Source organism: Lissotriton vulgaris, unplaced genomic scaffold, assembly GCF_964263255.1.
Source record: "Lissotriton vulgaris unplaced genomic scaffold, aLisVul1.2 SCAFFOLD_1192, whole genome shotgun sequence".
NCBI classification, from domain to species: Eukaryota; Metazoa; Chordata; class Amphibia; order Caudata; family Salamandridae; genus Lissotriton; species Lissotriton vulgaris.
Window position 1 is genome coordinate 344,392 of NW_028246048.1, and position 27,791 is coordinate 372,182.

Sequence of the window (27,791 nt, forward strand, 5' to 3'; positions counted from 1 at the left end):
CTGGGGTAGGCGTAGTTAGAAGCACCAGTTGAGCATTTTAGCCTAATGTATATATGAATGTATATATGTTTTATTCATTTTAAACCATTGTATGGCTAAGAAACCATATCAATGCTTTTACAGTATTATTTCGCAATACTCATCTTACTGTACGTACTTTTTATAATAACAAGTCTTGCAATTGTGGCAATTCATTTCTCTTGTACGAGAAGAAAGACTGTTCAATAAATGTTACCCTTTATTGAAAACGCCCGTCTCTCTATTCTCTACATATTGTGAAAGTAAACTGCACAACCACTGACTGAGTAAAATAACTGTCTATTGTTTCACACGAACCTAGAGATTGACTCTTATCTGAGGAGCAAAGTTGTCATGTTGCACGGTTGTTGGAAAACTGAATCCCTTCTTGTCTGTACCAAGGAAGCTGATCACTTCCTATTCAGAGAAGAAAGTTTCAAGTGACCTCTGAGCTAGTTGGTAACAAACCCAATTAAGTTTAGCATAGTCAGTGGAGGCCTGGAAGATCCGCACTTCTACGTTGATACTACTGTTTATGTTATTCCAATGCGCAGGGCCTATTGGGAAAATAGGAACTACACTACAGCCTGCTCTTAAAAGCGTTTTCGCTGTCATTCACAAAGGAGAAGGGGCCCACTGGGGGCCCATTCCCATTTGCGACTGGCTTACCGCCTACTTGAAATAGGTAGTAAACGGCAAATGTTTTGCCACTACATTCTGGCCGCAAAACATTCCTACATCCCCCCGCAACTCGCTATTCGAAGGGCTGCCCTTGACACGCCCCTTCCAAATACTGACTTGCAAACCCTATTTTGCAAGTCAGTAATAGATAACCAACTTGTAAAATAGGGTTGGTACATTGCAAAAGTATCTATAGCAGTAGCAAATGGCCCATTTTCCTTTTGCGACTGCAAAACACCTGTTGTACATGTGGCCCATAGTGCTTGGAGTTCAGCAAAACTACCTATCGCAAAAATTACAAATAAAATATCACAGAGGAACATTGCACTTTGGACCCAGTTTAAAAAGCTAGTGTTAGCCCCACTTGTGAATCGAAAAAGCATGAGTGAGAAACATACATAGATGCAAAATCCACCTGTGTTATTGGTGCGTGTGTGTGTTTGTGAGTGTCTATATTGTACAACACAAATGTGTGCGTTCTGCACAGGTTACATATGATCATCAGACTTACAAGTGGCTGTCAATACAAGGTGCAAGAACTACGGAAAAGTGAAATTGTGATTTTTTTCGTTATATAATGCATGCAATTTTCATAAAGGTTATGCGTATTTTGGTAACTAAATTTCGCAGGTTGTCTGCCAAAAAAACAACGTATGAGGACGTAGCCTGAGTACAAAAATCATGCAAGCTATGAAGGTCTCCCACAGGACATAATTACATGACAAAACACAACCTAGAGGAAAACAGAAATCACACCAAAGATGTGAAACGCAGCAATGGTGCATTAACCAGAATTTTACCTGCATACAATGTCTTTTTTTTTAAGTTAAGCTAGAGGGTGGGTCTGGGCTGTGAAATACAAATTTACTTTCCCAAACCAGAGCATTGATGTAGAAGTGGACTCCGAGTAAAAAATAAAGGAAGTGCAGGAATGTGCAACAATCAGCCCATCTTTTTAGTAATGTTTGGGAAGGTGCCATTTATGTAGTAAATCTTTTAGCGAAAAGTGGATAAAAAGCCATCAAAAGCAAACTTCCACAAATCCTATAACCCTATTCATGTGTCATATTCTCAATGTGTACATTGTACAATTTTATGCAAGTCACTTATGTTGATGAACGGCGCTTATGCACGTCCTGTGTGTAAAACATACTTTTCTCATGTATACTACCTACAACAAGCACATAAAATAGCCGTCTTGAATGAAGCCTATGCGAAGATGAAACTTGTGCATCGAGCATCTATGCCTTCTTTAGAGTTTTTTTTGTGGAACGCCCCCTTTGATATGCATAGAAACCCACAAAAGTTGGACGAATGCAACCTACCCATGTTGTGGTCTGTGTCCTGGGATGAGCCCATGTATTCAGTCACACCAGGCTTTGCATTCGACTGCTCCCAACGCTCTCACAAACAGGTCAGTATGTTCTATTCAAAGACAATAAACAAAACATATGTATGTTAAATTTAAATACAATATAGAGTGAAAATTCAAGTATTGCATCAGACATCAAGGTCACACTCTCATAGGTAGATGACCAGGGCACAGTGATGTTACTGACGTATGGACAGACGTAAATAGGAGCATCCTTATGACTTTCTGAGACATACTCCAGGCTGCAATGGAATCCTCAGAACATGTAGGCTATACAGATGCCTGTGACCTAATATAACTTAGTACCTTGCACAAGTAAAGCGTGGAGGACAAGAAATGGGCAGAGGAGGAGTACTTATGCCAGCCCCACAGCGGGGTGCTCTCTGTGGCTGTTGCCAGCGTTACCAGCCCTGCGCTCTCACCTTCTCCGACGCGTGGAGACGCGGTTGGTGCAGGTGAGTAATGCTCGAGTGATGCGGTGTGAGTGTAATAGACTGTGCTAGTGAAGTGCATTAGCTGCTTCATTACATTTCCTATATACATCCACCGCTTGAAGGTCAAACAGCAGCACCTCATTAAAGAAGCGCGAGCTACACTTTACTGCTAATTTATGTGGCATCAGCTGGAAGTAGAGGAAAAGCAATAAATAATAAAAAAAAGATTAGAGTTATTTGCAAAATGTTCATAAGGCACATGTGCGCTCATTCCATGTTGTCCTGCATTAATTTTGGGCAATAAAATGTGTTAACCAGAAGGACAGGTTTGATGATTTAGTGCCTTCCCAGTACAGTGTGAGAACAGTGCTTGACTTGAGCCAGTGGTTTCCAGTTGCTCAGCACCTGAACTTAATTGCCAACATTGGCACTTATGACAGTTGGTCACATGGTGGCGATGTTTGTCTAATTTAGAGATGAGCGTGACAAAAGTTGTTTATTAATTCAATATATATTAGAAATGACTAATACCTGCAGCCCACGCCGTTCTTGTAGCTTAAGTACTATGGAATAGCCTGAATTGTCACTTTTGAAGGAGTGTGAAGGTTAGTAGTTGTGTTGTTATTGCAATTGACAGCATTTGCAGTGGCCTCCTGATTAGAGGCCCGGGCACATATGTTGTTAAATTTTAAGTACTGTAAAGTGAGATGTGCATAAACCTATTGAGCACGGCAGCGTCAGTCCAGTTGCATGGGCTTCACACACACTATATTTAATCCTAGTAAGGTATATTTAATTCAGTAGTGGTGATTTGATGGAGCCCCCTCATTCTCACATCAGGCGCTGAAAGGATACACTTGCAGAACAGAGGCGCACAGCTGTGTTACACACGAACATAAATACACTGTCATATAAGGTTGGGCTAAAACAAATCCCCTTTATGACTCCTTGGTTCCATTAGTCACTATGTGACCCTGATGTGCCACTTGTGATCAACACAGTGTTGCTCCACCGCTGTAGCTAGCCGCGTCAGAGGTGGGAAGCTCAGCCTGGGTGGCGTTTTGAGAGTTGTTCTGTTTTTGGTTGTTCACATGAGCTAAGGCTGTCTGTAGCCAGCCCTACAAAGTCACTTGGTCATCATTGTGAATACAAACCTCATATAGTAAATTAATTATTTTTACCTTCCATATTATGAAATCCCATGGAGTATAGTGAATAAATTGCTTTCTCCTTTGCACTATGATGCTCACTAAACCCTACTAATGGTGATGCACTTCCATATAAGGCCATGGCATTATGGATATCCACTCAGTGTAGTATCTCACCCACCACCTGCTTCTGTACAGAACCTTACTGATGCTGAGGTGCAGCTACCTCCGGCTCCTTCTACGGCATGACTGTCCAGTGAGCGCAGTGAATCTATAGCCTCCTGCATCTGTAAACATCCCTCCTGATGCCAGTGTTCATATACCACCATTTATAGGATGAATGTCCTCCGAGCACAGTGAATCTATAGGCTCCACGTACAGACAAATCCCTCCTGCTGCCAGTGTTCATATACCACCTTTTATAGGATGAATGTCCTCCGAGCACAGTGAATCTATAGCCTCCTGCCTCTGTACAAATCCCCCCAGATGCCAGAGCTCATTTACCACCTTCTATAGTATGACTACCACCAAGCAGGGTGAATCTATAGCCTCCTGTGTGTGTACAAATCCTTCCTGATGCCAGGGTTCATATACCAACTTCTATGGTCTGATGTCTACTGAGCACAGAGAATCTGTCAGAATCTGTACAAATTGTGTGCAAAACCCTCCTGATGCTAGTGTTATGCTGTGACTACCTCTGAGCAGAGTGAATCTATAGCCTCCTGTGTGTGTACAAATCCCTCCTGATGCCAGTGTTCATATTCCACCTTCTATAGTATGAATGTGCACTGAGCAGAGTGAATCTATAGCTTCCTATGTCTGTACAAATCCCTCCTGATGCCAGTGTACATATACCACCTCTATGGTATGACTACCACTGAGCAGAGTGAATCTGTCACCTCCTGTGTCTATTCAATCCTCTCCTGATGCCAGCTTTCATATACCATTGTCTATCACCTCCGGTGTCTGTACGAACCCCTCCTGATGTCAGTGTGAATCTACCTCCTCTATAATATTATGACCATTCACCGATCACAGTTAATCTATCACTTCCTGCGTCTGTACAGCACCCTCCTGATATCAGGGTTCATATTCCACCTTCTATGGTATAAATGTCCACCGATCACAGTGAATCTATCACCTCCGGTGTTTGTACGAACCCCTCCTGATGTCAGTGTGAATCTACCTCCTCTATATTATTATGACCATCCACCGATCACAGTGAATCTATCACCTCCGGTGTTTGTACGAACCCCTCCTGATGTCAGTGTGAATCTACCTCCTCTATAATATTATGACCATCCACTGATCACAGTGAATCTATCACTTCCTGCGTCTGTACAGCATTCTCCTGATACCAGGGTTCATATACCACCTTCTATGGTATGACTATCCACCAATCACAGTGAATCTATCACCTCTGGTGTCTGTACGAACCCCTCTTGATGTCAGTGTGAATCTAACTCCTCTATAATATTATGACCACCCACCGATCACAGTGAATCTATCGCTTCCTGCGTCTGTACAGCATTCTCCTGATACCAGGGTTCATATACCACCTTCTATGGTATGACTATCCACCGATCACAGTGAATCTATCACCTCTGGTGTCTGTACGAACCCCTCTTGATGTCAGTGTGAATCTACCTCCTCTATAATATTATGACCATCCACCGATCACAGTGAATCTATCAACTCCGGTGTCTGTACGAATCCCTCCTGATGTCAGTGTGAATCTACCTCCTCTATAATATTATGATCATCCACCGATCACAGTAAATCTATCCCTTCCTGCATCTGTACAGCATTCTCCTGATACCAGGGTTCATATACCACCTTCTATGGTATGACTGTCCACCGAACACAGTAAATCTATCACCTCTGGTGTCTGTACAAATCCCTCTTGATGTCAGTGTGAATCTACCTCCTCAATAATATTATGACCATCCACCGATCACAGTGAATCTATCAACTCTGGTGTCTGTACAAATCCCTCCTGATGCCAGGGGGTAAGGGCTCCCCGTCGACAGAAGAATCACCTTCAAACTCCTGACCCAAGCACACAAAGCACTCCACAATACCGGCCCAGAATACCTCAACAACCGACTATTATTCTACTACCCAACAGGAAACTCCGCTCCGCCGACCTCTCACTGGCCGCCGTCCCACGCATCCACAGAGCCACTTCCGGGGGCAGGTCCTTCTCCCACCGCGCTGCCAAGACATGAAACTGCCTCCCGCTCCTCCTACGTCAGACAGAAGACCCACAGACCTTCAGGAGACTAATCAAGACCTGGCTCTTTGACCACTAGCTGCAGCCATCCCCCTCTCCCCCCCCCCCCCCCAGGGCCTTGAGACCCTCGCGGGTGTGTAGCGCGCTTTATAAATTCCATGATTGATTGATTGATTGAGGGTTCATATAACACCTTCTATAGTATGACTGTCCATCGATCACAGCGAATCTATCACCTCCGGTGTCTGTACAAATCCCTCCTGATGTCAGTGTGAATCTACCTCCTCTATAATATTATGACCATCCACCGATCACAGTGAATCTATCACTTCCTGCATCTGTACAGCACTCTCCTGATACCAGGGTTCATGTACCACCTTCTATGGTATGAATGTCCATTGAGCACAGTGACTTTATCACCTCCTGTGTCTGTACAAATCCCTCCTTTTGCCGGCATGCATGCCACAGGCCTACTACAAAGAGAAGTAGGAACTCAGAGGATCTATACCACACCTTTCCTAAACAGGCATAATGGAAGTGTCTTCCCAGAGAAAGGTCCAATTCATCACAAGGCTGGATGTGAGCAGACACATGCCTGTTTTGTCTAATAATGCACATGTATTCAAGGAAGTCGTGGAATTTGAGAGGTCGACAATCCGCAAATGACGACGTCATGAGAAGTTTGCGTGTCTCACCTACCTGCCCTATAATACAGTTTGCTTACAATCCCTCCCCAGAGTCCTCTCACGCATGTTTACCCTTGAAGAAAATTGGATGGACATTTGCACATGAAGAAGTGTGAAGCCCTTTCACAAAATTTGACAACTGGGTCTGTGAAGTAGGATGAGCAATGTGGCAATGTCATTTTCCACTTTTCCCACAAGTAAGTGGAACTGAAGTGAAACGAAGGTTTCATGGAAGAGATTCATTGAGAATAACTCTTTGCAAGACCTGTTGCAAAGGGACTTTGCGAGAGTGTGAACCAGCGCAGCAGCTTGATCACACTTCGGTGTAAGAGCACCAAAGACATTTCAAACTAGCAAGTCATAACTCGCTCTACGACAAACATCATCTGGTCACAAGTGAGGATGTAGCTAGTTTCACACCACTTTTTCAATGTGTGACAAGTACAGGGGTGTGGGCATGCTGGTGCTAGGGACAGAGAGCACCACTACTGTGGATCCTCTCTCTGGTGGCACATAGGGTCCCAACCCTACTACTGCCTCAGGATCCTTGGGAGGTCATGAGCACACCAGGAACCATATTCCCTCAGAATTGAGCTCTAGGGTGTCGCTGTGGCCTCCATCAGTAAGAGAATTCCTCCCATAATCGCAATCGTCTGGACCTTGAAGCTGAAGGGGCGTCCCACTGAGTGAAGATGCATTATGGCTTAAGAGCCAACCATACATCGTCAGCCAAGGGCGTGTTCCAAATTCCTCGTTTTTGCAGACCGGTGCTGCTGCAGGATAGGATGAACAGAGCTCGAACTTTTCTTTTATTTGGCTATTCTCTTTTGTTAACAGTTTCCAATTTCCAGCCCAAATCTCTTCTCCTTCAAAAAGTCACTAAAAACTTGGCTCTTTAACAACTAGTCAATGTAAATATGGAACCTCTGTGTGCTGAAAGCAACACCAAGATGTCCCTGGGCATTCAAGCGCTTTATAAAATTTAAATCAAATTAAATCAAGCTCCTGGGGGAATGGAGCAAAGTCCCCACTGTCAGCTTTAAGCATCTCTGGCTCCACAAAGATGTAGCTCAGTAATGTGCTGGTCAATGTTTTCTTTTACCTGACAACTTAGCAAATAAACCCCTCTCGCCTACCAATAGAGGCAGACTTTAAAATGTACAAATCAGCACTTGAAAAACTAAGTGCTTCTTTGCTGAACCAGACTACCTTTCAAGAAGATAAAAGGTATGAAGGACCAGGGCTCGAGTCGGGGTACCACGTGGGTAGACGGCGTCCCCACTTATTTTACCGGGAGCTCGATAACAGGAGCAAATGGAGCTACACATTCACTCTTTGGCCTCTCTGGGGCGAGATCGGAGCCCATTCTGAACGCTACTCACGCGCTGGCTTCTCTGATGCAATCGCATCTAAGGGGTGAGCACAGGGAGGCAATGAGTCTGATGGTGCAAGCCACCTTTCGTGACGACACTTCCTGTCATGACGTCCGCGTCCCCCCACTTCTTTTTTTAGGCATGTGAAGGACACATGCCTTTCATCCAACTTTACTAGAAGTTCCCATGCAGCCTGGCCATTCTAAGCTATGAGGTTTGAGCCTTCTTCCCTGTGATTCTTTCTTCTTTGTGTGTGCTCCAGACAGTGCTTAATTTGAGTCGGTGGTGTCCGGTGTTCGGCACCAGCACATAATTGTCGGCAGGACGCACGTGACAGTCGGCCACAAAGTGGCACTGTCACGCTAATTTAGAGATGACCATAACAACATTTAATTATTAATACAATATTCATTAAAAATGGCTATTACCTGTCGCCCAATCCATTCTTATAGCTTTGGGGTCTGAAATAGTCCGAAATGTGTCCACTTGTAGCAGTGTGATGGTTAACAGTTGTGTTGTTAGAATCATTGGCAGCAGAGCAATGTGTGGTGCAGGTTGCAGTGTCCACCTGGCGAGACCTTGGCACTTATGTTTCTTACAAATTAAGCACTGCTCCTGGGCTTCTGGGCCTGCACTGCCTGGCTGTGCTCGCCCCTTGCCAACCCCACGCGTTTGTAAACAGAAGCGGCAGCGTCTGACGTTCCGTTGCTAAGGAAGCCCAGAGTGGACAAAGAAAGGCAGAGAAAGCTCGCTTGCCCTTTCAGCCCGGGCACAGGAGGGTGCACGTTCACCGCCCCCTCCCACCTGAAGCTTTCAGCAGCGGGTTATAAAGGAATGCCACCGTTTCTTTCAGGTGTTTGTGCAAACCCAGGGAAATGTCGGTGGGCAGCACCTGAGCGAGGTCAGTGGTTTTTGAGTAACTTTTCAGGTCTCTCAAAATATTTTTAGGTTAGTTCTAATGTTGACGTATTGGCCATTCGGGGCACTTAAACTTTATTTATGTGTACAAAATTGAAACAGTTTGTGAAACAGTGTGCTAAAGCTAGAAAATGTCACATTCTGCACAGTAGGAAATGTTATATTCATTTGTTAAAGTAACTTTCGCGTTCCAATGTTCATTAGTATGTATTAGTCGCACCACTATTCATTTCAGACACAATTGGCAGATTTTTATTATTTTTAATATATCTGTGACATATTTAGGCGATGTAACTAATATATTGTGCTCAGTTACACGTTTCCGTGGCTTAGCTCTACAAAAATGACTCCATGCACTGTAAATATTATTAAATTGATCAACCGTAGGAAACCCAAATAAAGCTGTGCATTTATTGCTGGGTTTCATATCGAAGTATACTCCGAAATAAATCGCCGTGGGACGTGCACGCGCGTTTATGATACTGTGAGCTCACATCCCAGGGTAACTCAGACAGTAACCCCTCAACACCCCCCCCCCCCCTCCCCATGAACTCCATCTCTGATGGCATTTCAAAATGAGTTTTTTTCAGTTCTTTGATATTTTCTTTTGGTGTGTGGGGTTCAAAATGCAAGCCTGCAGTATCTAAAATCAATGGATTCCTTTGAAAGACTCTGACGGCTTCCAGGCTCTGTATTGATCCAAGTTTCACAACATCATGACAAGCGCACACAGGTTTAAAATGAGAGCGCAGGCTCTTCTTTCATTCGCAGTCTCTGGATCGAGTGAGCCTGGAAAGATGCTCACCCCTGGAAGGGAACACCCAGTCTTGCACTGTCTGCAAGGGAACGTTGTGAGGCTTTGATATAGCGGGTTCTCTCATTTCCAAGCACCTCTTGGCGCTGTTTGTAGTTCTTCCCATGGGTTGACCAGAGACGACCGCTCTGCTAGGAGGTTTGGCCTTGCAATTCACCACTTCAACCCATGTATTTGTTTTTGCATCCCAGGTAAGTGTGATGGCCGGTCTCGAGAGTTTTATACCTTTAGGCAAGTGACTTTGGTTGTGGAGGGCCTGTCAGCAACTTTGCAGGATCAGTTATGGTTCTATGGTATCAAGCTTGGATGCCTTTGTAGCCCCTCCCCACTCACAGCGAGGGTGGTCCTTCACTCACAGCGGGGGTGGTCCTTCACTCACAGCGGGGGTGGTCCTTCACTCACAGCGGGGGTGGTCCTTCACTCACAGCGGGGGTGGTCCTTCACTCACAGCGGGGGTGGTCCTTCACTCACAGCTGGGGTGGTCCTTCACTCACAGCTGGGGTGGTCCTTCACTCACAGCGGGGGTGGTCCTTCACTCACAGCGGGGGTGGTCACACACAGCGGGGGTGGTCCTTCACTCACAGCGGGGGTGGTCCTTCACTCACAGCGGGGGTGGTCCTTCACTCACAGCGGGGGTGGTCCTTCACTCACAGCGGGGGTGGTCCTTCACTCACAGCTGGGGTGGTCCTTCACTCACAGCGGGGGTGGTCCTTCACTCACAGCGGGGGTGGTCCTTCACTCACAGCGGGGGTGGTCCTTCACTCACAGCGGGGGTGGTCATTCACTCACAGCGGGTGGTCCTTCACTCACAGTGGGGGTGGTCCTTCACTCACAGCGGGGGTGGTCACTCACAGCGGGGGTGCTCCTTCACTCACAGCGGGGGTGGTCCTTCACTCACAGCGGGGGTGGTCCTTCACTCACAGCGGGGGTGGTCCTTCACTCACAGCGGGGGTGGTCCTTCACTCACAGCGGGGGTGGTCCTTCACTCACAGCGGGGGTGGTCATTCACTCACAGCGGGGTGGTCATTCACTCACAGCGGGGTGGTCATTCACTCACAGCGGGGGTGGTCCTTCACTCACAGCGGGGGTGGTCCTTCACTCACAGCGGGGTGGTCATTCACTCACAGCGGGGGTGGTCCTTCACTCACAGCGGGGGTGGTCCTTCACTCACAGCAGGGGTGGTCCTTCACATCATCCTCGCAATCGTGGGTTCTGGGGAAAAAAGGCCCCAGTGGCCAATCAGATCGCTGTTATTTGACGTTGGGTGCTCGCTGCACTCCTGCAGGAGTCCTGTGCACTCAACCATTCGATATCTATATATTTGCGACCTTCATTTCCCCAAAGTGACTCAAAGTATTTACACCACATCACATAAAGCACGTTTTCTGGGTAAAGATCTGGCTTTCTGGCAAATTAAGTGTAATTCTGTTTGCCCATTTTGGCTGTAGTCCTGTGCAACAATTGCTATGAAAATTGCATGAGGAAATTTTGTTTTGGGACCCCCCCGCCTCTTTTTCTCGGCCCCCACTTGATGGCTCACTTCAAACCTTTTCAGGGAGGGGCTGCTCTGGACAACCTTTTTTGGAAAGTTTAATGAAGGTTTGTCAAATGGCGCCAAAGTATTAGCAAGCCAAAACATCATTTTCCTATCCTAACTAGGTCCTAATTATGATTACACTGTGGAGACCACAGTTGCAATTGTGCTTCTGAGCCCCACTGACATATTACATTTAAGTGTGATAATACAGCCCTATATTGTTATTAAGATGAGCACTCGGCTGGACAGCACAATCCTTGAGATTGTATTTGACTGTTGAGTGTTGACCTCTTGCCCCCACACCACCTCACTGAGAAGCCTTTGATGCTCGCCCTCACTACATTGAGAGTCAAGTGCCCAAAGAGTGCACTTGCGCCAGTTTGCAGAGCCATAGTGAGGCAGACCCCAAGACACCCGTAGCAAATGACCTCCGCCACCACGGTTGATACCCAGAAGCCCGTGTCAGCCCTACAGACCCCCAAACAGGCTCTGATGCCCCACCTTTCCATTTCTTCCATATTGAGTGTGTTGACACCTCATTTTGGAATAGGCCTGGCCACAGCCAATAAATCTACAGATCACCTTGGAAGAACGGTGTTCCCTGAGTATGGCGGGTGCCATACTCAGGGAACACCGTTCTTCCTCCAAACATTGCATCACCCCAGCAATAGACATTTACAAAGCCAGAGGGGCTCCAGCGGCTTTGTATGGGGCGGAGTTATGGGGCTCCACAAATTTAGAAGCACTGGGGAAAGCAGAAAATACATTTTTGAAAGACCTTTTGCTACTTCCAACAAGCACACCTACTATCCCAGTGCTTCTCGACACGGGCTGCAAATCGATCATGGACCAGGCACGATTGCGGCCGCTGCTCCTCTAGGGCCGTTTATGGAGGGTACCGGAGCTAGCCTCCTATGCAGCTGGTCTGTCCGAAGTAATTGCAATGGAAGGATGGCATCGCATAAAATGGTTAAGAGACATCAAGAGCCTCCTGGTGGAGTTAGGTTTGGAAAATTTTTGGGTTACCCGTTCTGCCCCTCCAAAAGTCATCCTGAAAAAGATATATTGGGACTGGGTAACCAACAAACTAATTTGTTACCCCCGCCACTGCAACTCAACCACTGCATTTTTACAAATTAAAGACGTTGTAGCATTCGAGCCCTACCTGGATTTAATCTCCATCTCCCTGGATAGGGCCCTCTACTTTAAATTCAGAGTGGGCACTTTAATACTGGCTGATTTGGTGTCTAGGTGGAGATCCCCAACGGCTCAGCCCTCTGCTTTCTGTGCGGCGTGTCCTACAAGGGTCGAGTCAGTGGCACACTTTCTGTTCGAATGTCCCGATTACCGTGCCCCAAGGAAGCGATGGCTGGTACCTCTATGCAGGCTCCTCGGCACCAGACAACATTTGGTGGCCCTCCGCATTTTATTAACCGATACTTCCCCTTTTATAGTTTGTGCTGTCTCCAAATTCCTAAAATGGGCTTGGATGATTAGAACAAAAAGGCTTTCCATTTCAATTTAATACTATTTTTAATTATTTATTGCATTTTTATCTGACTGGTTTATGAAATTATAACTGTAAGTCTTTTTTCTTAATTCTTGAAATTGCATGTTTGTAATGTATTGCTTTTAAGATATTTACGTATCGAAATAAAGCCTTTTCACTCAGATCACCTTGATAAAGCCTGACATTTCTGACAAATGAAATTATGGAATACCCCCAGCAGAACTGAAGTTTAATTCTTGCTAAAATCAGGGTCTTTTTCAAAAGCACTTGATTTATTGAAAATTTGAGACTAAAACGATGAAGGTGCTTCAGTGTTATGGGAACTATATTACACACGCCAAAATCTAATCATCAACAAAATCTACAAAAATAATTTTGTGGAATTATGTTAGAAGTGATTTTGATATCTCCCACAGGTGAAATGTACCACAGCTGGCACAGATCCCCCCTTCATGTAGGTGGTAGTGACGTTCTGCCAACAGCAGTATGGAAATGGAAGGCTGCAAAGCTGACTGACTACAAGATCCATCAGGGCAGTGTTATCAGGGGCACTAGCTCTACTGTGATGCTGTCCTAGGTCTGAAGGAATTATAGAAGCAACAGTCAGGACTCTACCACGTTATCCAATCTTTGTGTATGTGCTGCTCTGCGAGCCATGCTGTATTGGAGTATGGACTTAAAGCCCTGCCCACTCTCCACCCATATTTGTCATTGGCTTGTGTCATTGTCCTTCGTAAATCCTGGCTTCAGATTTGTTAATAGGCTTGTTAGTCCCTCCTTAATACCGCCTTGTCTACATTTGTAACCTCCCATGAGGACTGGGCCTTTTACTTCCGTTGTGACAGGGTATGTCTCATTTAGTTTGTGAGTACTATTTTCTTTAATGCATTTCTCCTACTGCAGGCGCTACATGCTTTGCTGCAACATTCAGCACTCCATGCACACTTTCAAGGGGCGCTTTTACAAAAAAAAGAATTTGTTTGTCAACTTAACAAACATAAAAGCGCCCTATACCGCGCTTTCACTTTATTAGAGACCGCTGACCTTTCTGTGGACATGGATTGTCTAAAGAAAGGGGCGTAGCCTCGTAACGTGAAAGCACAGCATGGGGCACTTGTAAACAGCAAGCATTTGCAATGCAATAGGTCTCGCATTTTAGAAACTTTGACCTATTGTAAATGACAATGCCTTTTATTATTGCAGGTTTTTTAAACACATAAATTAAAGGCATTGTCATTTATAATGCCAATAACTCAAAATCTCGCAATTGCGATACCTATTGCATTGCAAATGCTTGTTATATGCTACTTTCAGAGACTGTCCTCTTCTGAGCAATACGAGCTGTGGCCGATTGATCCACTAAAGAATTGGTGCAAAGTTCAAATGGGAGCTGCATATGCCACCAATGAGACCACCACATCATCTGGACTTAAGAGGTACCAATGAAATTCCTTCTGGTCTCAGACACGCACCATATGTAGGTAGTGCAAAGGTAGGATTTCCAGATCACACAACCAGGCCAAGAGATGCCACAGAATCCCTGCAAGCGAATACATAGGGCGATGGCACACCCAGGTGCAGGGCACCTGGGGCAAAATGAAAAGGAAGGTAAAAATAAAAGAACAGAAGATGAAAAAGGATATAACAGAAGAAGAAAATCGAACCTGACAACTTATGACTGCAAAAGGAAGTAGCATGTGGGTGTCAGTGACTTGCACTAGTCTGTGTGTCTGTGTTTGTTTAGAGCAGCACTAAGGAATATCCAGAAGCCTACATCACCTCTTTGACCCATGTGCTTCATTTTAGCAGCTACTACCACAGGTGAAACTGTGGTTGGTGTGTTTGCTACCTGCAAGTGTTGTGGACAATGTGCCTTGATGATACAACTCTGTCCCAGGGTTACTTCTTCGTATCTTGTTGTTTCGGAGTCCTAGTGTTCTCACCTTCATGGTGTTCCATGTTGAATTATTTTAAGGGTATCACAAATTGGACTACTTAGCATGGTTTTGCATATTTCAAGAAGTGTATGCGTCCAAAGAACAAGAAGGAGCAAAGAAAAAAGAAAAAGGTTACCTAGAAGTGACGCTGATAAGGTCAGGACCATGCAAGATACCCTCAGCCTAGGAAATCCACCTAGCTGGACGCTAAAAGGTAGGGTCCAGTTTGCTTTGCACTGTCACAGTGTAAAACACATTTTAGCACCTGGAGAGATGCTAAGCTATGTGCAGAATTAAGAGGCTATGTTTGCCAGAGAGGAACTCACCAGATCAAGGGGCATAGATGGGTGCAGCTGGTGAGATAGCCTGTGGGAATAAGATACCTGGTTTGGGCTGGGGGAGGGTCTGTAAGGCCACTGGGGTGACTGAGGATTATAATTTGTGTATGACAGTGTTAACATTCATTATTGTGAGACTATCACCATCAGCACATTTGAAGGGGACGGGCAGGGAGGCTGCTCTATCGCTTTCGCCGAGAGACTACATTGCATCAGATGGATAAAGACAGGGAGAAGGGGGTGAATGAGAACAGAAGTGGAGTTTTGGATGCTGAGGAGGGCCAGAATAATGAAATAATAAAAGTGTGTGCTCAGGGGAGGAAGGGAACATATTAAGGTATTCAGATCAGAGGAAGCAACAATTAGGTAAAAGGCATATAGTAGCGGACGTGTGGAAAAGTTGTTCAGACAAAAGTCAAAATAAGGCAGTGGCGGTTCCTCCACTAAGACGGAGGAGCATCGCCCCACTGCTTTCCGCAACGGAAATAAAGGAAAAATAAAATGATTTTTTTGTTCCTTCTGTGGCTTGGCGTGTGGGGCAGGTTTGCTCTGCTCTAGGAGCAGGGGAGGAGTAGTGGCACCCTCATAAGTGCACAATGGCTGCTTGGCCGGCCCGAAACAGTCATGCAAACTTTGCATGTTCTCCATGAAGGTTGCATCACAGCCTGCATAGAGAGCATGCCCAGTACCCTATTTCCTGGCTGAGCGCTGAACCACGGCGCTCAAACCAATCACAACGCTGCATTGCAGCGTTGTGATTGGTCAGCGGGGCCTGGGTGTGCTTCCTGGTTTTTACCGAGCGGAGGGACGGTGACGAGGTATGACGACAAGGGACGACGAGGAGCGGCGAGGAGGTAAGGAAAGTTGCATTATTTTTTCTTCAGTTTACCCCCTCCTCGTCCCCACCCGTCGCCCTGCCTTCTCCGATCCGTGCCAGCCGCCACTGAAATAAGGACGAGGATGGGAGTTGGCGCAATCAGAACAGCAGTCATGGTGTTGGAGAAGGGGGACTGTGGAGGCAAGACTTCAAAAATGGAAAGTGTACACATAGAAAAATGGGAGTCTGTTGGCCATGGTAGGAAGGAGCCCTTTTTATGGCCCAAAGGAGAAAAGTGAAAAAGTATGAAGTGGGAAAGGGTCCACTGAGTAAAGAATATATGGGAAAAGCACAGAGAAGACAGAAGCTGAAGATCAGAGAATAAGGTGCCAGGAGCACTAGTACAAAGAGTGTAGCTCAAAGTGAGGCACAAGGAACAAGAAGTAGAAAGTAGAGTAGTAAGGGAGGGGAGTTCAACGACAGAGGGACAGGTCAGGCAGCAGGAGACTGACCAGCAGGACAAGTCCAAAGAGGAATAGGACAGAAGGGAGAGGATGTAATAGAGACTCCTGCTACAACTGCTAGAGGGGGAAAAGGATAGCAAGAAAGGAAGACAACAGGATACGCCAAAGAGGACAAGGGTGGGACGTATACCTACATCCGAACATTTTGGGAAGGATGCTGTGCTCTACGTAAACAGCAACGGAGGCCGCCCTGTTTGGGTTGGATACTGTTGATGGTGCAAAGATGCATCCAATTTATAAACACTGCAACTCCAAATATTATGTATGTTTTGAAAGTTTATGGGATTCTTCAAAACACAAAACAACATAGACTTTAAGTAGACCACTGAATGCTGCCAAAAACCTACAGGTTCAGTGTTTACACACGACTTACTTGCTATAACTATAGTTGAAATAAACACTTTAGACTACAATCAATTTACAAACATTGGATTTTAACAATGTATATGTTACAGTAGTTTTCACAAATGTTATGCATGGATTCCATCGGAAGCCTCTATCGTTCATACCAAATTCAAAATATGGTAACTCGGGGGGCGTGGCCAAGATGGCGGCGGAGTAGGACGCCTTTTCGTGCCGCTCCGGCGCTGATCCAACATAGCAACTAATAGCACGACTTTGGGGGTACCCACGAGCCCCTACGGCGGCGGAGACGTTCGCCTAGCAGAGCGGCGGACGTTGGCGGGGTCCCCGGAGCGGTGTGACCCCCAGAGCGCCTGCGAGGACGTTCGCAGCCTGCGGCCTGTGAGACCCCGGGCTTTCCAACCATCGCGGCCCGGCGTGGTCGAGGGGCGGGGCCTTAGATCCGCCTGCAGGCGCTGGAGCAAACGGACGGCTGAGCGGACCGGAGTTGGACGAGGGAGGCTCTATCGGCGAGACCCGGCTCATACCCCGCCGCACCTGTGAGAGGACCCCTGGCCAAGTAGCGCCACTTGCACAACCAGTGGCCCACTGCTAACGCCGTGGACTGGTCCCCCACGTGGGTGGCGCCTGTGGCCTGCTTGAACTATCCGAGCCTAGGGCCTGCTTGCCGCACGGAGCCGGACGACAACGGGGCACGGGAGTGAATCTACCGCTCATTGGTGGCGGAGGATTGGAGGATCGAGGCGCCAGGTCGCTGGACCCCTGGAGCTCCCGTCTGGGATAAAAGAGACGCTCACAATTGAGTGCCTGGGGCGAGGTGCCCGGAAACGACTAGTGAAGGAAGGAACTGAGTGCTTGGCCCGCCTGCTGCCCCCGCTGCCTCCTTGGCCACGTGGAGTCGACGCGGGGCGTCATGTCCACAGTGCAGCGCAAACGAAACCAGGGAAAGGACAAGGCCTCCCAGCAACCGGCCTCCCCTGGAGCGAGTGGGTCATCAAGGCAATCTGATGAAGACGCTCCGGTGACGAAGGCCTTCATGTCGGAGCTGTTTGCCTCCATCAGGGAGGACATATCGGAACTCAGGTCGCAGCTCGCCTCCGACCTGCGGGAGGTGCGGAGGGATGTGGACGGCATAGGCGAGAGGGTGGCGACCCTGGAGGACAGGGACTTGAGCGTCGCCACGGATGTTCACATGCTCCAGCAAGACATTATCCGCCTCACCGAGCAGAATTTGGATCTCCAACTGCATACGGAAGACCTTGAAAACCGCTCCCGTAGGAACAACATTCGCATACGGGCGGTGCCCTGGGACGGTGAGGCGGGAGACCTCCGGGGTTACGTGCAGGAGCTGTTCCTCCAGGTCCTAGATGAGGAGGACACGACGGAGATACGGATGGACAGAGTGCACCGGGTGGGCCTGCCGCGGCGAGGGGGGGGTCCTCCCCCCGACATACTGGTGTGCGTCCACGATTTCCAACTCAAGGAGAGAATACTACGGAAGGCCAGGACCATCGACTCATTGCAATTCCGTGGCCATAGTCCCCAGCTGTTCCAGGACTTAGCGGCCTCTACTTTACAGAAACGAAGGGACTTCCGTCCTATCACAGCATTCCTGAAAGAGAGGGGGATTGCCTACTCTTGGGGGCACCCTTTCAGAATAATTTTCAGATGGCAGAACCACCTAGCCCAAGTACGCACACTTCAGGCGGCTAAAGAGCTCCTGGGACTGGCGGATGTTCCATCATCGCAGGCCACTGCGGCCTCCCCATCTCGGCGGCGCCGCCGATCGAACTCTTGGCACAGGGTGGGGCGCTCTCCCGCCGGATCCCCTGCGAGACAGCGCCCGGACCTCTCTACCAGCCTGCAGGAACGAGGAGCAGCGGTCGCTTCGGTGGCCTCGGCCACGTTGGCTGCTTCACAGCTCAGCTCTGGGGCGGCGTGAGCCCCAACACGGCGGATTGGCGCCGGGATGGCTCGGGCCTTCTGATCAAGGGTGTGCAAGTACTCTGGTGGAGACGACCTTGATTACGGCCAAGGGGAATAGTGGCTTCATTCCTCGGGCCTGTCGCTCGATTGGGGGCTTCCTACGGACTTCGGCCTACTGATCCTGTTGAGTATGGTTTATGCACTTTTTTTTCCACTTTTGTACAATGTTCTGTGTTGGTTCGGGGGGGCTTTGGTTGGGGGACTGTTGGGGAGGGGGGGCCGTGACGGCAGGCCTTTTGGGATGAATGTAGAGAATGAGTGGTGGGATGCGCACCATGCTGTAGAGGGGCTGAGACTGCGACTGCTCTTGGAACGTTTGGAAGCACGTGGTGGGGGGGTGGGGTGGAAGGTGGGTTGGGCGCCATTTTGTATTTCTGATAGCAAGTTCTTTGGGAGGTGTTTATTATGCCGATTAGTATAGGCACTTGGAATGTCAAGGGCTTGAATTCCCCTCAGAAGAGACAGAAGGTCCTGAAATACCTTGTAGACCATCACCTCGATGTGGTGGGGCTTCAGGAAACCCATTTAGCTCGAAAGGATGAAATGCGGCTCCGACACAGGGCGTACCCCATTGTGTACAGGTCCTCAGCTGTCACGAAGCATCGGGGGGTGGCGTTAATGTTTAAGGCAGCGTTGCATTTTCAGCCTGTGGGAGTCCGCACTGATAGAGAAGGACGGTGGTTGATGGTCAAGGGGCACATTCAGGGCAGGTTGTGTACGTTTGTGGTGCTCTACTTGCCTAATTCTGGCCAAAATAGTTACTTGCAGGAGCTGCTGGAGAAGGTGGGGGACTTTGCGGAAGGACTTGTATTCATGCTGGGTGATTATAACTTGGTTTGGGATGGGGAGATGGACAGCTCTGGGGGCCGGAGGGCGGATACCGGGGTTTTCTCGGGGAGTACACAGAGGGGGGTGGAAGAGATGGGCCTGGTGGATGGCTGGAGGTTTTTTCACCCTGCTGGGAGGGACTACACGTTCTTTTCCCATGTGCACCACTCCTACTCCCGCCTGGACTACGTCTTCCTCAGCCAGTCCCTTAGAGGGAACATCTTAGATGCCGCCATTCTCCCGATTTCTGTTTCGGATCACAGTCTTCTAGTGCTCACGCTTCGGTGGTCGCCGCCGGACACCGCGAACCGGAAATGGTACTTCCCGGCCTCGGTGGTCCGCGACGATGTATCCCATCAGGCCTTGCGTCAGGCCATCCGGGACTTTTTTGATAGCAATCCTCCCTCGGACACGTCCCTAATGACCACCTGGGACGCCTTTAAGGCGACGATCAGGGGGACGTGCCTGGGCCTCAACTCCCAATTGAACGCCTTACGTAGGAAGGAGAGGGAAGCGCTGGAGGCAGAGGTACTCGCGCTTGAGAGGGAACACAAAGCTAATCCATCGAGGGTGACCCTACGTCCCCTGACGGCAGTACGGGGCAAGTTGAAGTCTCACTACACGAATAGGGCTGAACTCACACTGTTGCGGCTGGGCCGGCTCTCCTACTCTGGGGGCAACAAGATTGGTAGACACCTTGCCCGGCAATTGAAGGACAAGAGGGATCGGGAATACGTAGGTGGGATTAGAGACGTGGCAGGAGTGCTCCAGCACGATGACGGGGCGAAGGCTGATGTCTTTGGCCGCTTCTACGCGGCGTTGTACGCGGGGGAAGAGTTGGACGCGGCTGATCAACGTGCTTTTTTGCAGCGCTTATCGCTTCCGCAGGTGCCAGGGGCCTGGAATGATTTACTTGAGGCTCCGATCACAAGGGAGGAGGTCCTCGCGGCTATTAAAAATCTGAAACTACACAAAGCCCCCGGCCCCGACGGGTACACCGCTGTCTTTTACCAGACCTATGCAACGGAGGTGTGCGACTTCCTGGTCGCCCTCTTCAACGACATGGCTGGACCTGGGGTGAATTCTGGGACCCTGGCGGAAGCAGTGATCACGGTCCTGCCGAAGCCGGGGAAGGACCCGGAGCGGTGTGCCTCGTACCGCCCTATAGCCTTACTCAACATCGACGCCAAGCTCTACTCGGCTATATTAGCGAGCCGCCTGCAAGACCTGCTGCCGTCGATTATTCATGCTGACCAATCGGGCTTCATCAAAGGCCGCCAAACGCATGATAATACCCGGAGGGTCATCCACCTGATAGAGAAGGCGGATAGGTTCCGCATCCCGGTGGTCTTGGTGGGGCTGGACGCGGAGAAGGCTTTCGACCGCGTGGACTGGGGCTTTCTCTTCCACACGTTGCGGGCATTCGGGTTTTCCGATCGTTTCATCGCGATGGTAAGAGCTAACTTCTGCAGCCCGCGTTCACGGGTGGCGGTGAACGGCCACTTGTCGGCCTTCTTCCGACACTCGCGGGGCACTAGGCAGGGATGTCCCCTCTCGCCCTTGCTGTTTGCACTCAGCATTGAACCGCTGGCACTGGCAGTCCGGGACCATGAGGGGGTGAAGGGCATCCCGTTCACTGGGGAACAGCACAAGATCACCCTGTTTGCGGATGATGTCCTCTTGTCGTTGGCCGACCCCGCTGACTCCCTTCCGTGTGTTCGTGATATATTGCTGGAATTTGAGGCGGTGGCCGGCTTCAAGGTCAATTATGGCAAATCGCATGTCCTGAACCTGACCCTGTCTCAGGCCGAGGTGGCACGGGTGAAGGCGACGACGCCGTTGGCCTGGGCCTCGGGCTCCCTGCTATATCTCGGGGTACACCTCACCCCGACGGTGGGCGGTCTCTTTGCGGCCAACTTCCCGCCCCTCATGGCCAGATCACGCGTGGAGCTGGAGAAATGGAAGCCTAAATTCCTGTCCTGGCTGGGACGGGTACATGCTGTCAAAATGGTCCTTCTCCCCAAATATCTATACTTGTTCCAGGCCTTGCCTATTCCACTGCCCTCTACCTTCTTTAGCCAACTCAAATCGATGATGTTGAAATTTATCTGGCAAGGTGGTCGGGCGCGGCTCTCATTTACACTTCTGCGGCGCCTGCGGAATGACGGAGGGGTAGGCCTTCCGGACTTCCACCTCTACTACAAGGCGGCCCAACTTAGAGTTATGGTGGAGTGGTCGCAGCAGTTCTCTGACAAACACTGGCTGCACATGGACCGGAGTGTGGCAGGCCGGTCCATCTGGGACCTAGCGTGGAAGCCGAAGCGCGACCGTCCGGTAAACGCATACATTAGTACCCCCACGGGGACCACACTGAAAGTGTGGGACACACTAGCCAGTGACGAGAGGTGGACGACCTTCCCATCCCCATTCACTCCCTTGCATTTTAATCCAGAATTTTCCCCGGCACTCACCGAGGGCCCCTTTGACGTTTGGAGGGAGGGGGGATGCCGGGCATTACTTCACTTGTTTCATGGCCCCGACCCCTTGACGTTCGAGAACTGCATGCGGGACTATCAGGTGCCGCCGGGGGAAAGGTATCGGCATTTACAACTGCTACACTGGGCCACTGCACCCACGTTGCGGGAAGCAGCGACAAGACCTTTGTCCGACTTCGAGGCCTTTCTCCTGAAGACCTCGGCCATGAAGGGGGCTATCTCCTTTTTATATCAGCTGCTGCTCCGCTCGGCCCTTTCCCCTAGACCGCGTTACATGGAGCAGTGGGAGGAGATGGTGGGGAGGGATATCACTGACGGAGAATGGTCGGCGATCTGGAAGGACATGACGCAGTTTAACCACTCCGTACTCTTGAGGGAAGCCCATTACAAAACCCTAACGCAATGGTACATGGTTCCGGCCCGACTTCATCGCATTTTCCCGGCGGCCACGGACAGGTGTTGGAGGGGTTGTGGCCTTTTGGGGGATTTCCGCCACATTTGGTGGGATTGCCCAATCATTAAGCCCTTCTGGGCCGAGATCTTGTCGCATATTAAAGACATTTTGCAGTACCCTATCGACGACTCCCCCGAATTCGTTTTGCTGGGGTTGAGGGATCCCGGCCTGGAACACCAATCGCGAGCTGACAAAAAGATCTTATGGCTGTGTCTCGGTGCGGCCAAGCTCACGCTGGCCTCGGCCTGGAAGCGTAAGGAGGCCCCGGCGGTTTCCCTTTGGCACTCCAGACTGTGGAGACTTCTGAGTCTCGAGAGAATGGCGGATATATTTATTGGCAAATATAAAAACTTCAAGCACGTATGGGGCCCCTTGGTGTCCTTTCTTTCTGCTGGCTTGCCCTCGGCTGTTTGCCCAGCGTCACTTAGGAATTTGCACTTGTTTCAACTCTAGGGTGTGCTTGGTGTATGAATGAGATTTGCGAGCGGCGCCGTCACGGGGGGAGGGGGGAGGGGGGGTTTGTTCTTGGGGGGAGGGTTGGGAGTTGCTTTGGGACAGTTACTTTGCCGAGATGAGGCATACTTGATCGCTGGAGAAACTCTGGACTAGTTGCTGGCTGCACTATTTGAGCTACCCCTTGTCGGGGGATTGCTGCGGGACTGCCGACGTTACCAGCACTGAAGACATTTTGCTTTACTACCCTGCCTCATCTTCCTTTTCAGCCTTCCCACTGTGTGGGAACTTTCATGCGCCCACTGTGATTCCTTTTGTTGCTTGTTAATTTTTTCTCTGTATGCAAAATAAAAATTTTACAAAAAAAAAATATGGTAACTCACTGCTATGATGTAGCCACAGTTATGATGTACCCACTGTTGCTACATCGTAAAGGCCTCCCAGGCCAGGGAGACAGGAGAGCCTGTCAGTGCAGCGCTGTTTGTCTGTTTTGACTGAAAGCAAAAGCCCAACATCAGGAGGAGGAAAGGCATGAAAGGTGGTCGAAGGCAGTTGAGGATGGCAGCTAAGGTATTCTTTTTTACATTTGGGAGAGGGAGGAGGGGCCAATTTATGTTTGGCTCCCCTATTACTCCTCTGACCCTGTGTAGCAGTAATAAGCAGGGTACATAATTTTGGGGACCATACATTAGTAAAATTAAAGATGAGTATCTGTGTGTTACATGGACGTTTTTAACCTCAGCGATAACTCACATGTACCCATCTATAATTTTATATTTGCCATGTATGGCTTCTATCGCAAATCAATATCGTTAACACCAGTTTCTAAATCTGATAATTCACTGCTATTCTTACAGCGCCACCTGATAGCAAAACTGTTTTAACCATTATTGCTACATCTTAAAGACCTTCAGGGCAAGTCTCATAGCGCTCCCTGAGTGCGAGGCGCTGCGTGTCTGCTTTGACTGAAAGAAGGAAGGACAGCGGCAGGAGGGGGAAGGAAAGCAGGGAAGGCAGCAGGGTAAGTTAAGGGTGGCAGATAAGGTATTCTTTTTACATGTGGCTCAGGGAGGAGAGGCCAGGTTATGCTTGTCTCCCCCATTCCTCCTCTAACTCTATGTAGCAGTTGGAAGCAGGGGCAGATGGCGTTGGAGGCCATACATAACATAAAATCATAGATGAGTAAATAGTGAGTTACGGGGATGGTTTTCACCTCGGAATTCTGAGTGACGTCTTGACACCGTGAACTTCGTTTTCATGGTCTATTTGATGTCATTAAGAACCCCCCGGTCAACAACATCTCCGTAATTCACGGTTACCTTCTATATTTCTATATGTCATGCTTGGCTTCCATGGGAAACCTCTTTTGTTAACACCAGATTCTATATCTGATAATTCACTACTATGACATCACAATAGTTGACAACAAAACTGGTGACCCACTCTTCATAAGGGACTTTCAGGCCAGGGTGACGGGGCTCCCTGGGCAGGAAGGGGAAGGAAAGCAGGGAAGGTAGTGGGGTTAGTGCAGGGTGGCAGGTAAGGTATGTTTTCCACCTTTGGATCAGGTAGGAGAGACCATGTTATTCATGACTACCCGATAACTCCTTTGTCACAGCGTAGCAGTTGAACGCAGGAGCGAAACATTTTGGTAGCCACACAGAACAAAATATTATAGACCGATAAAAAGTGAATCACTGGGATGCTGTTCACCTCAGGTTCTGAGTGACATCATAGACAACTCGAGCTTTGCTCTTGTTGCCTACTGGGTGTCACTCAGAACCCCTCTGAGGAAAAACATACCCATAATTCACTGTGTGCCTTCTGTAATTCCATGTTTTTAAACATGAAAAAAGGTACAAAGTGTGAGCAGGTGGGTCACTGAATGTAACCAGACTAGTGCAGCTTCCATAGGGCTCACTAGAAGGAATTGCGGCTGAAACAAACTAGACAGAATCCATTTAATGTACCACTCTCCAGCATTTAAAATGCAATGATACAGAAGCAATGCACACCAGATCCAGCAATCAAAAGATAACTTGTACTTTCTTGAAATATCTTTTACAGCTGACAATGGCAAGAAAACAGGAGCAGCCGAAACGCCACACGGTGAAGCTCCGGCAGAAGTATTGGGTGGATGAAACGAGCGAAGCAAAGGCGCTGGAGCTTGGGGCGATCTGTACAGGAAAAGTCATCGACAATCTTCACTACTACGACACCAGCACATTTCAGCTGGCAGCCAATCAGATGTGGCTAAGTCAGAAGAACCAGCAATGGCATTTAATAATAGGACCGGAGAACAGTGGGACACTCCAGGGTAGAAACTCCACCAAGGCAAAGGGATTCAATAACAGCAGGAACCGGAAACAGGGCACAGATGCACACAGAGAAGACAAGGCAAACGAAGAACTCAGGCTCATCAGCCATAGCACCATCAAACATTCTACAGGAAAGAACGCCGCAGACAGTAAAAGGCGTCTTATCCATCTGCAAACCTCACAACCAGGTCAACATCTTGATGAGCAGCCAACTGACGAGCCTGTCGAGGCCAGCATCAGCAGCATGGATGCTGGTGGCACGTACCAGGAGATATCAAGTGAGGAGGAGATAATTGAGTCCTTGACGCTAGTTCTGCAGACCAATCCGACAAGTAAGGCCGACGCAAGCCTAGACATGAGTGGATTCTTACAAATGGCAGGAGTCCAACACTATGCTAGCGTTCACACAACTAGGGAGGCCACCTACCAACTCCAAGACGCATGCACTATCGCAATAGACGCCGACGAAGCATCCTCCCGAAAGGCGGGGGTCATCTCGCTGTATGTAGATGTCCTGGACATTGCCAACGGGTTTGATGCAATAGAAAAGTTAGCGAATGAACTGGCCTTCCAGCCTCTACTGGAATAATTGAATGAAGAGAGCCGATCGCATTACAAGTCACAGCGTATCCATTCACTTAGGCTGTGAGACGGTGAGCGGCGGTATCAAGCTGAAATCAATGCCAAGAAATTGCTTTGCTTTGTGCAGGACTGTAAGTAATTCAAGGGAAATTGGATCCAGAGAGCACTCAAAGACGTTTTCAATTTAAGGCTTGCGGTAAAAGGGCGGCGAACTGAAAACAGGGCATGGGCACCCGGCAGGAGGGCTTTCAGACATCCCGAAGCATTGTCCAAAAGAACATCTTTTTAATCATAATCTTGGCTTATTTTTTGACTTCTACAACATGTTCTCATTCGCTAAAATGATCTTTTCTTGAGGTCAGGTGGGAATAACACGTTAGCCGCAATCTCCGACGACATGTATTAAAGTGTATTACACTGATTGAGGTGAAACACTGCTATTTTTGTAGGATATTTCATGTAAGGATCCAGTTTGCACAATAGAACAAGGGGCACATCTGCTGTTCTGGCATCCACTTCCACTCCATGGACAGAAAGAACATCACAGGTATTAGATAGAGGGCTGTATAGAATGTAAATCCACAAATACCTGATGTACCCACCCCATTTGTAGGGCACTGGAATTATGTGATTTTGCCGTAAAGGCTTTTTCCACATAATTATGGCTTTGCCACATTTTCCACAGTCTACCCTCTGCTGCATAATCTGCACATTTTAACATGAAAAAAAATAGTTTCGAGCTTAAACGGATCAAACGTTACAAAAAATGCAGCAACATGTTGCTGCACAGGGGGAGGCCCTTTGCAAAGGTTGACTTTCAGTGCGCTTTGTAAAGGCAGTCTGCTGGGGGGTGAGAAAGAGGGTCCCCTCAGACATCCCCTTTCAGGTGGGTGCAGTCACTCACTGCACCTGCCTTCAAGGGGATCTCCATTTGCTCTTCAAACTGCAGGTGGATTGCCGTCTGCACAGTGAAACTCGGAGCAGCTATTAAACAGTTGCTCCACATTTCACTCGAATGCGCAGCCCTGAGTGCAGCACAAGTTGCGGCTGCCCCGGGGGTAGCGCATTCAACATTATAGGGCACATTTTCCCTGTTTGCACACAACCCACCTGTTTGGAGGTGTGCTGTAGCACAAACAGGAAAAGTTCGCCCTATGTGTCACAGGGCTCCAAGTCTGGTATCATTCCTAAGCAGGTGGCACTCAGTTCGCAATCCGGCGGTCTACCCTACAGACCAGGCATCTACACATGAATCAATGCCTCCAAGCCTGGGCCACATGAAGATTTCATACATGGGCACATTTTCACGTAGTTTGCATTTCACTGATTAGCCTGTAAGTATAATGTTCCTGTCGCACACATTAGCACTGGTAGCAACTGAGCTTTTGTACCTGAGACCATTGCTTAGATAACTGTCGAAGTGCTCTGAAACCGAGTTGCACCAGTAACTTGTGAGAATTATGGATGCAAATGAACATCCCTCTAAGCTTCATCTCACAAGAGGCTCATGAGGTTCATCTAGTTTGGCTCGCAAACAAAATATACACCACAATCCCGATTTTCATTTCAGAGTACAACTCATTTAGGGCCAGATGTACGACCTGACAAATAGCACATAGCAAATTGAGTCGCATTTGCGATTCGCAATTTGCAAGGCGCTATTTGTCATGTACAACAGTGTGTTTAACATGGATAGCGATTCCCAATGGGGTCGCAAATTGCGATGCTCATGAATATTAATGAGCCTGTCGCAATTTGAGACCCCATTGGGAATGACAGGCCCTCCCAGGGATGGTTTGTTTATGTTGGGTATGTTGGCCCAACGAACCGTGCACTGTTCACTTGGTGCTATGCACCTAAACTAGTTTCATTTGTTCAATAAATAATAAACCTTATATGATCTCAGTTACTTCTTTTTATTTTAACATTTTTTATCTCTTTTTATCATGTGTGTATTTTACCACATAATATT

General features: G+C 48.4%; 1 protein-coding gene and 1 long non-coding RNA gene across 2 annotated transcripts in view; one reads left to right on the forward strand and one right to left on the reverse strand.

The window, feature by feature from the left end:
* The window catches only part of LOC147666155 (uncharacterized), a 366,839-nt gene that overhangs the window by 138,980 nt on the left and 200,068 nt on the right, over nt 1–27,791 (reverse strand). Inside the window, exon 2 of the long non-coding RNA XR_015304874.1 lies at nt 2,025–2,124. This is a non-coding gene — a long non-coding RNA (uncharacterized LOC147666155). The remainder of the gene's footprint in view (nt 1–2,024; nt 2,125–27,791) is intronic.
* On the forward strand, nt 8,712–26,681 carry LOC147666156 (uncharacterized). Its single transcript, XM_086949262.1, has 2 exons — nt 8,712–8,846; nt 24,987–26,681. Exon 2 carries the CDS (start codon nt 24,993–24,995, stop codon nt 25,824–25,826), a length of 834 nt encoding a protein of 277 aa, XP_086805388.1. The 5' UTR covers nt 8,712–8,846; nt 24,987–24,992; the 3' UTR covers nt 25,827–26,681.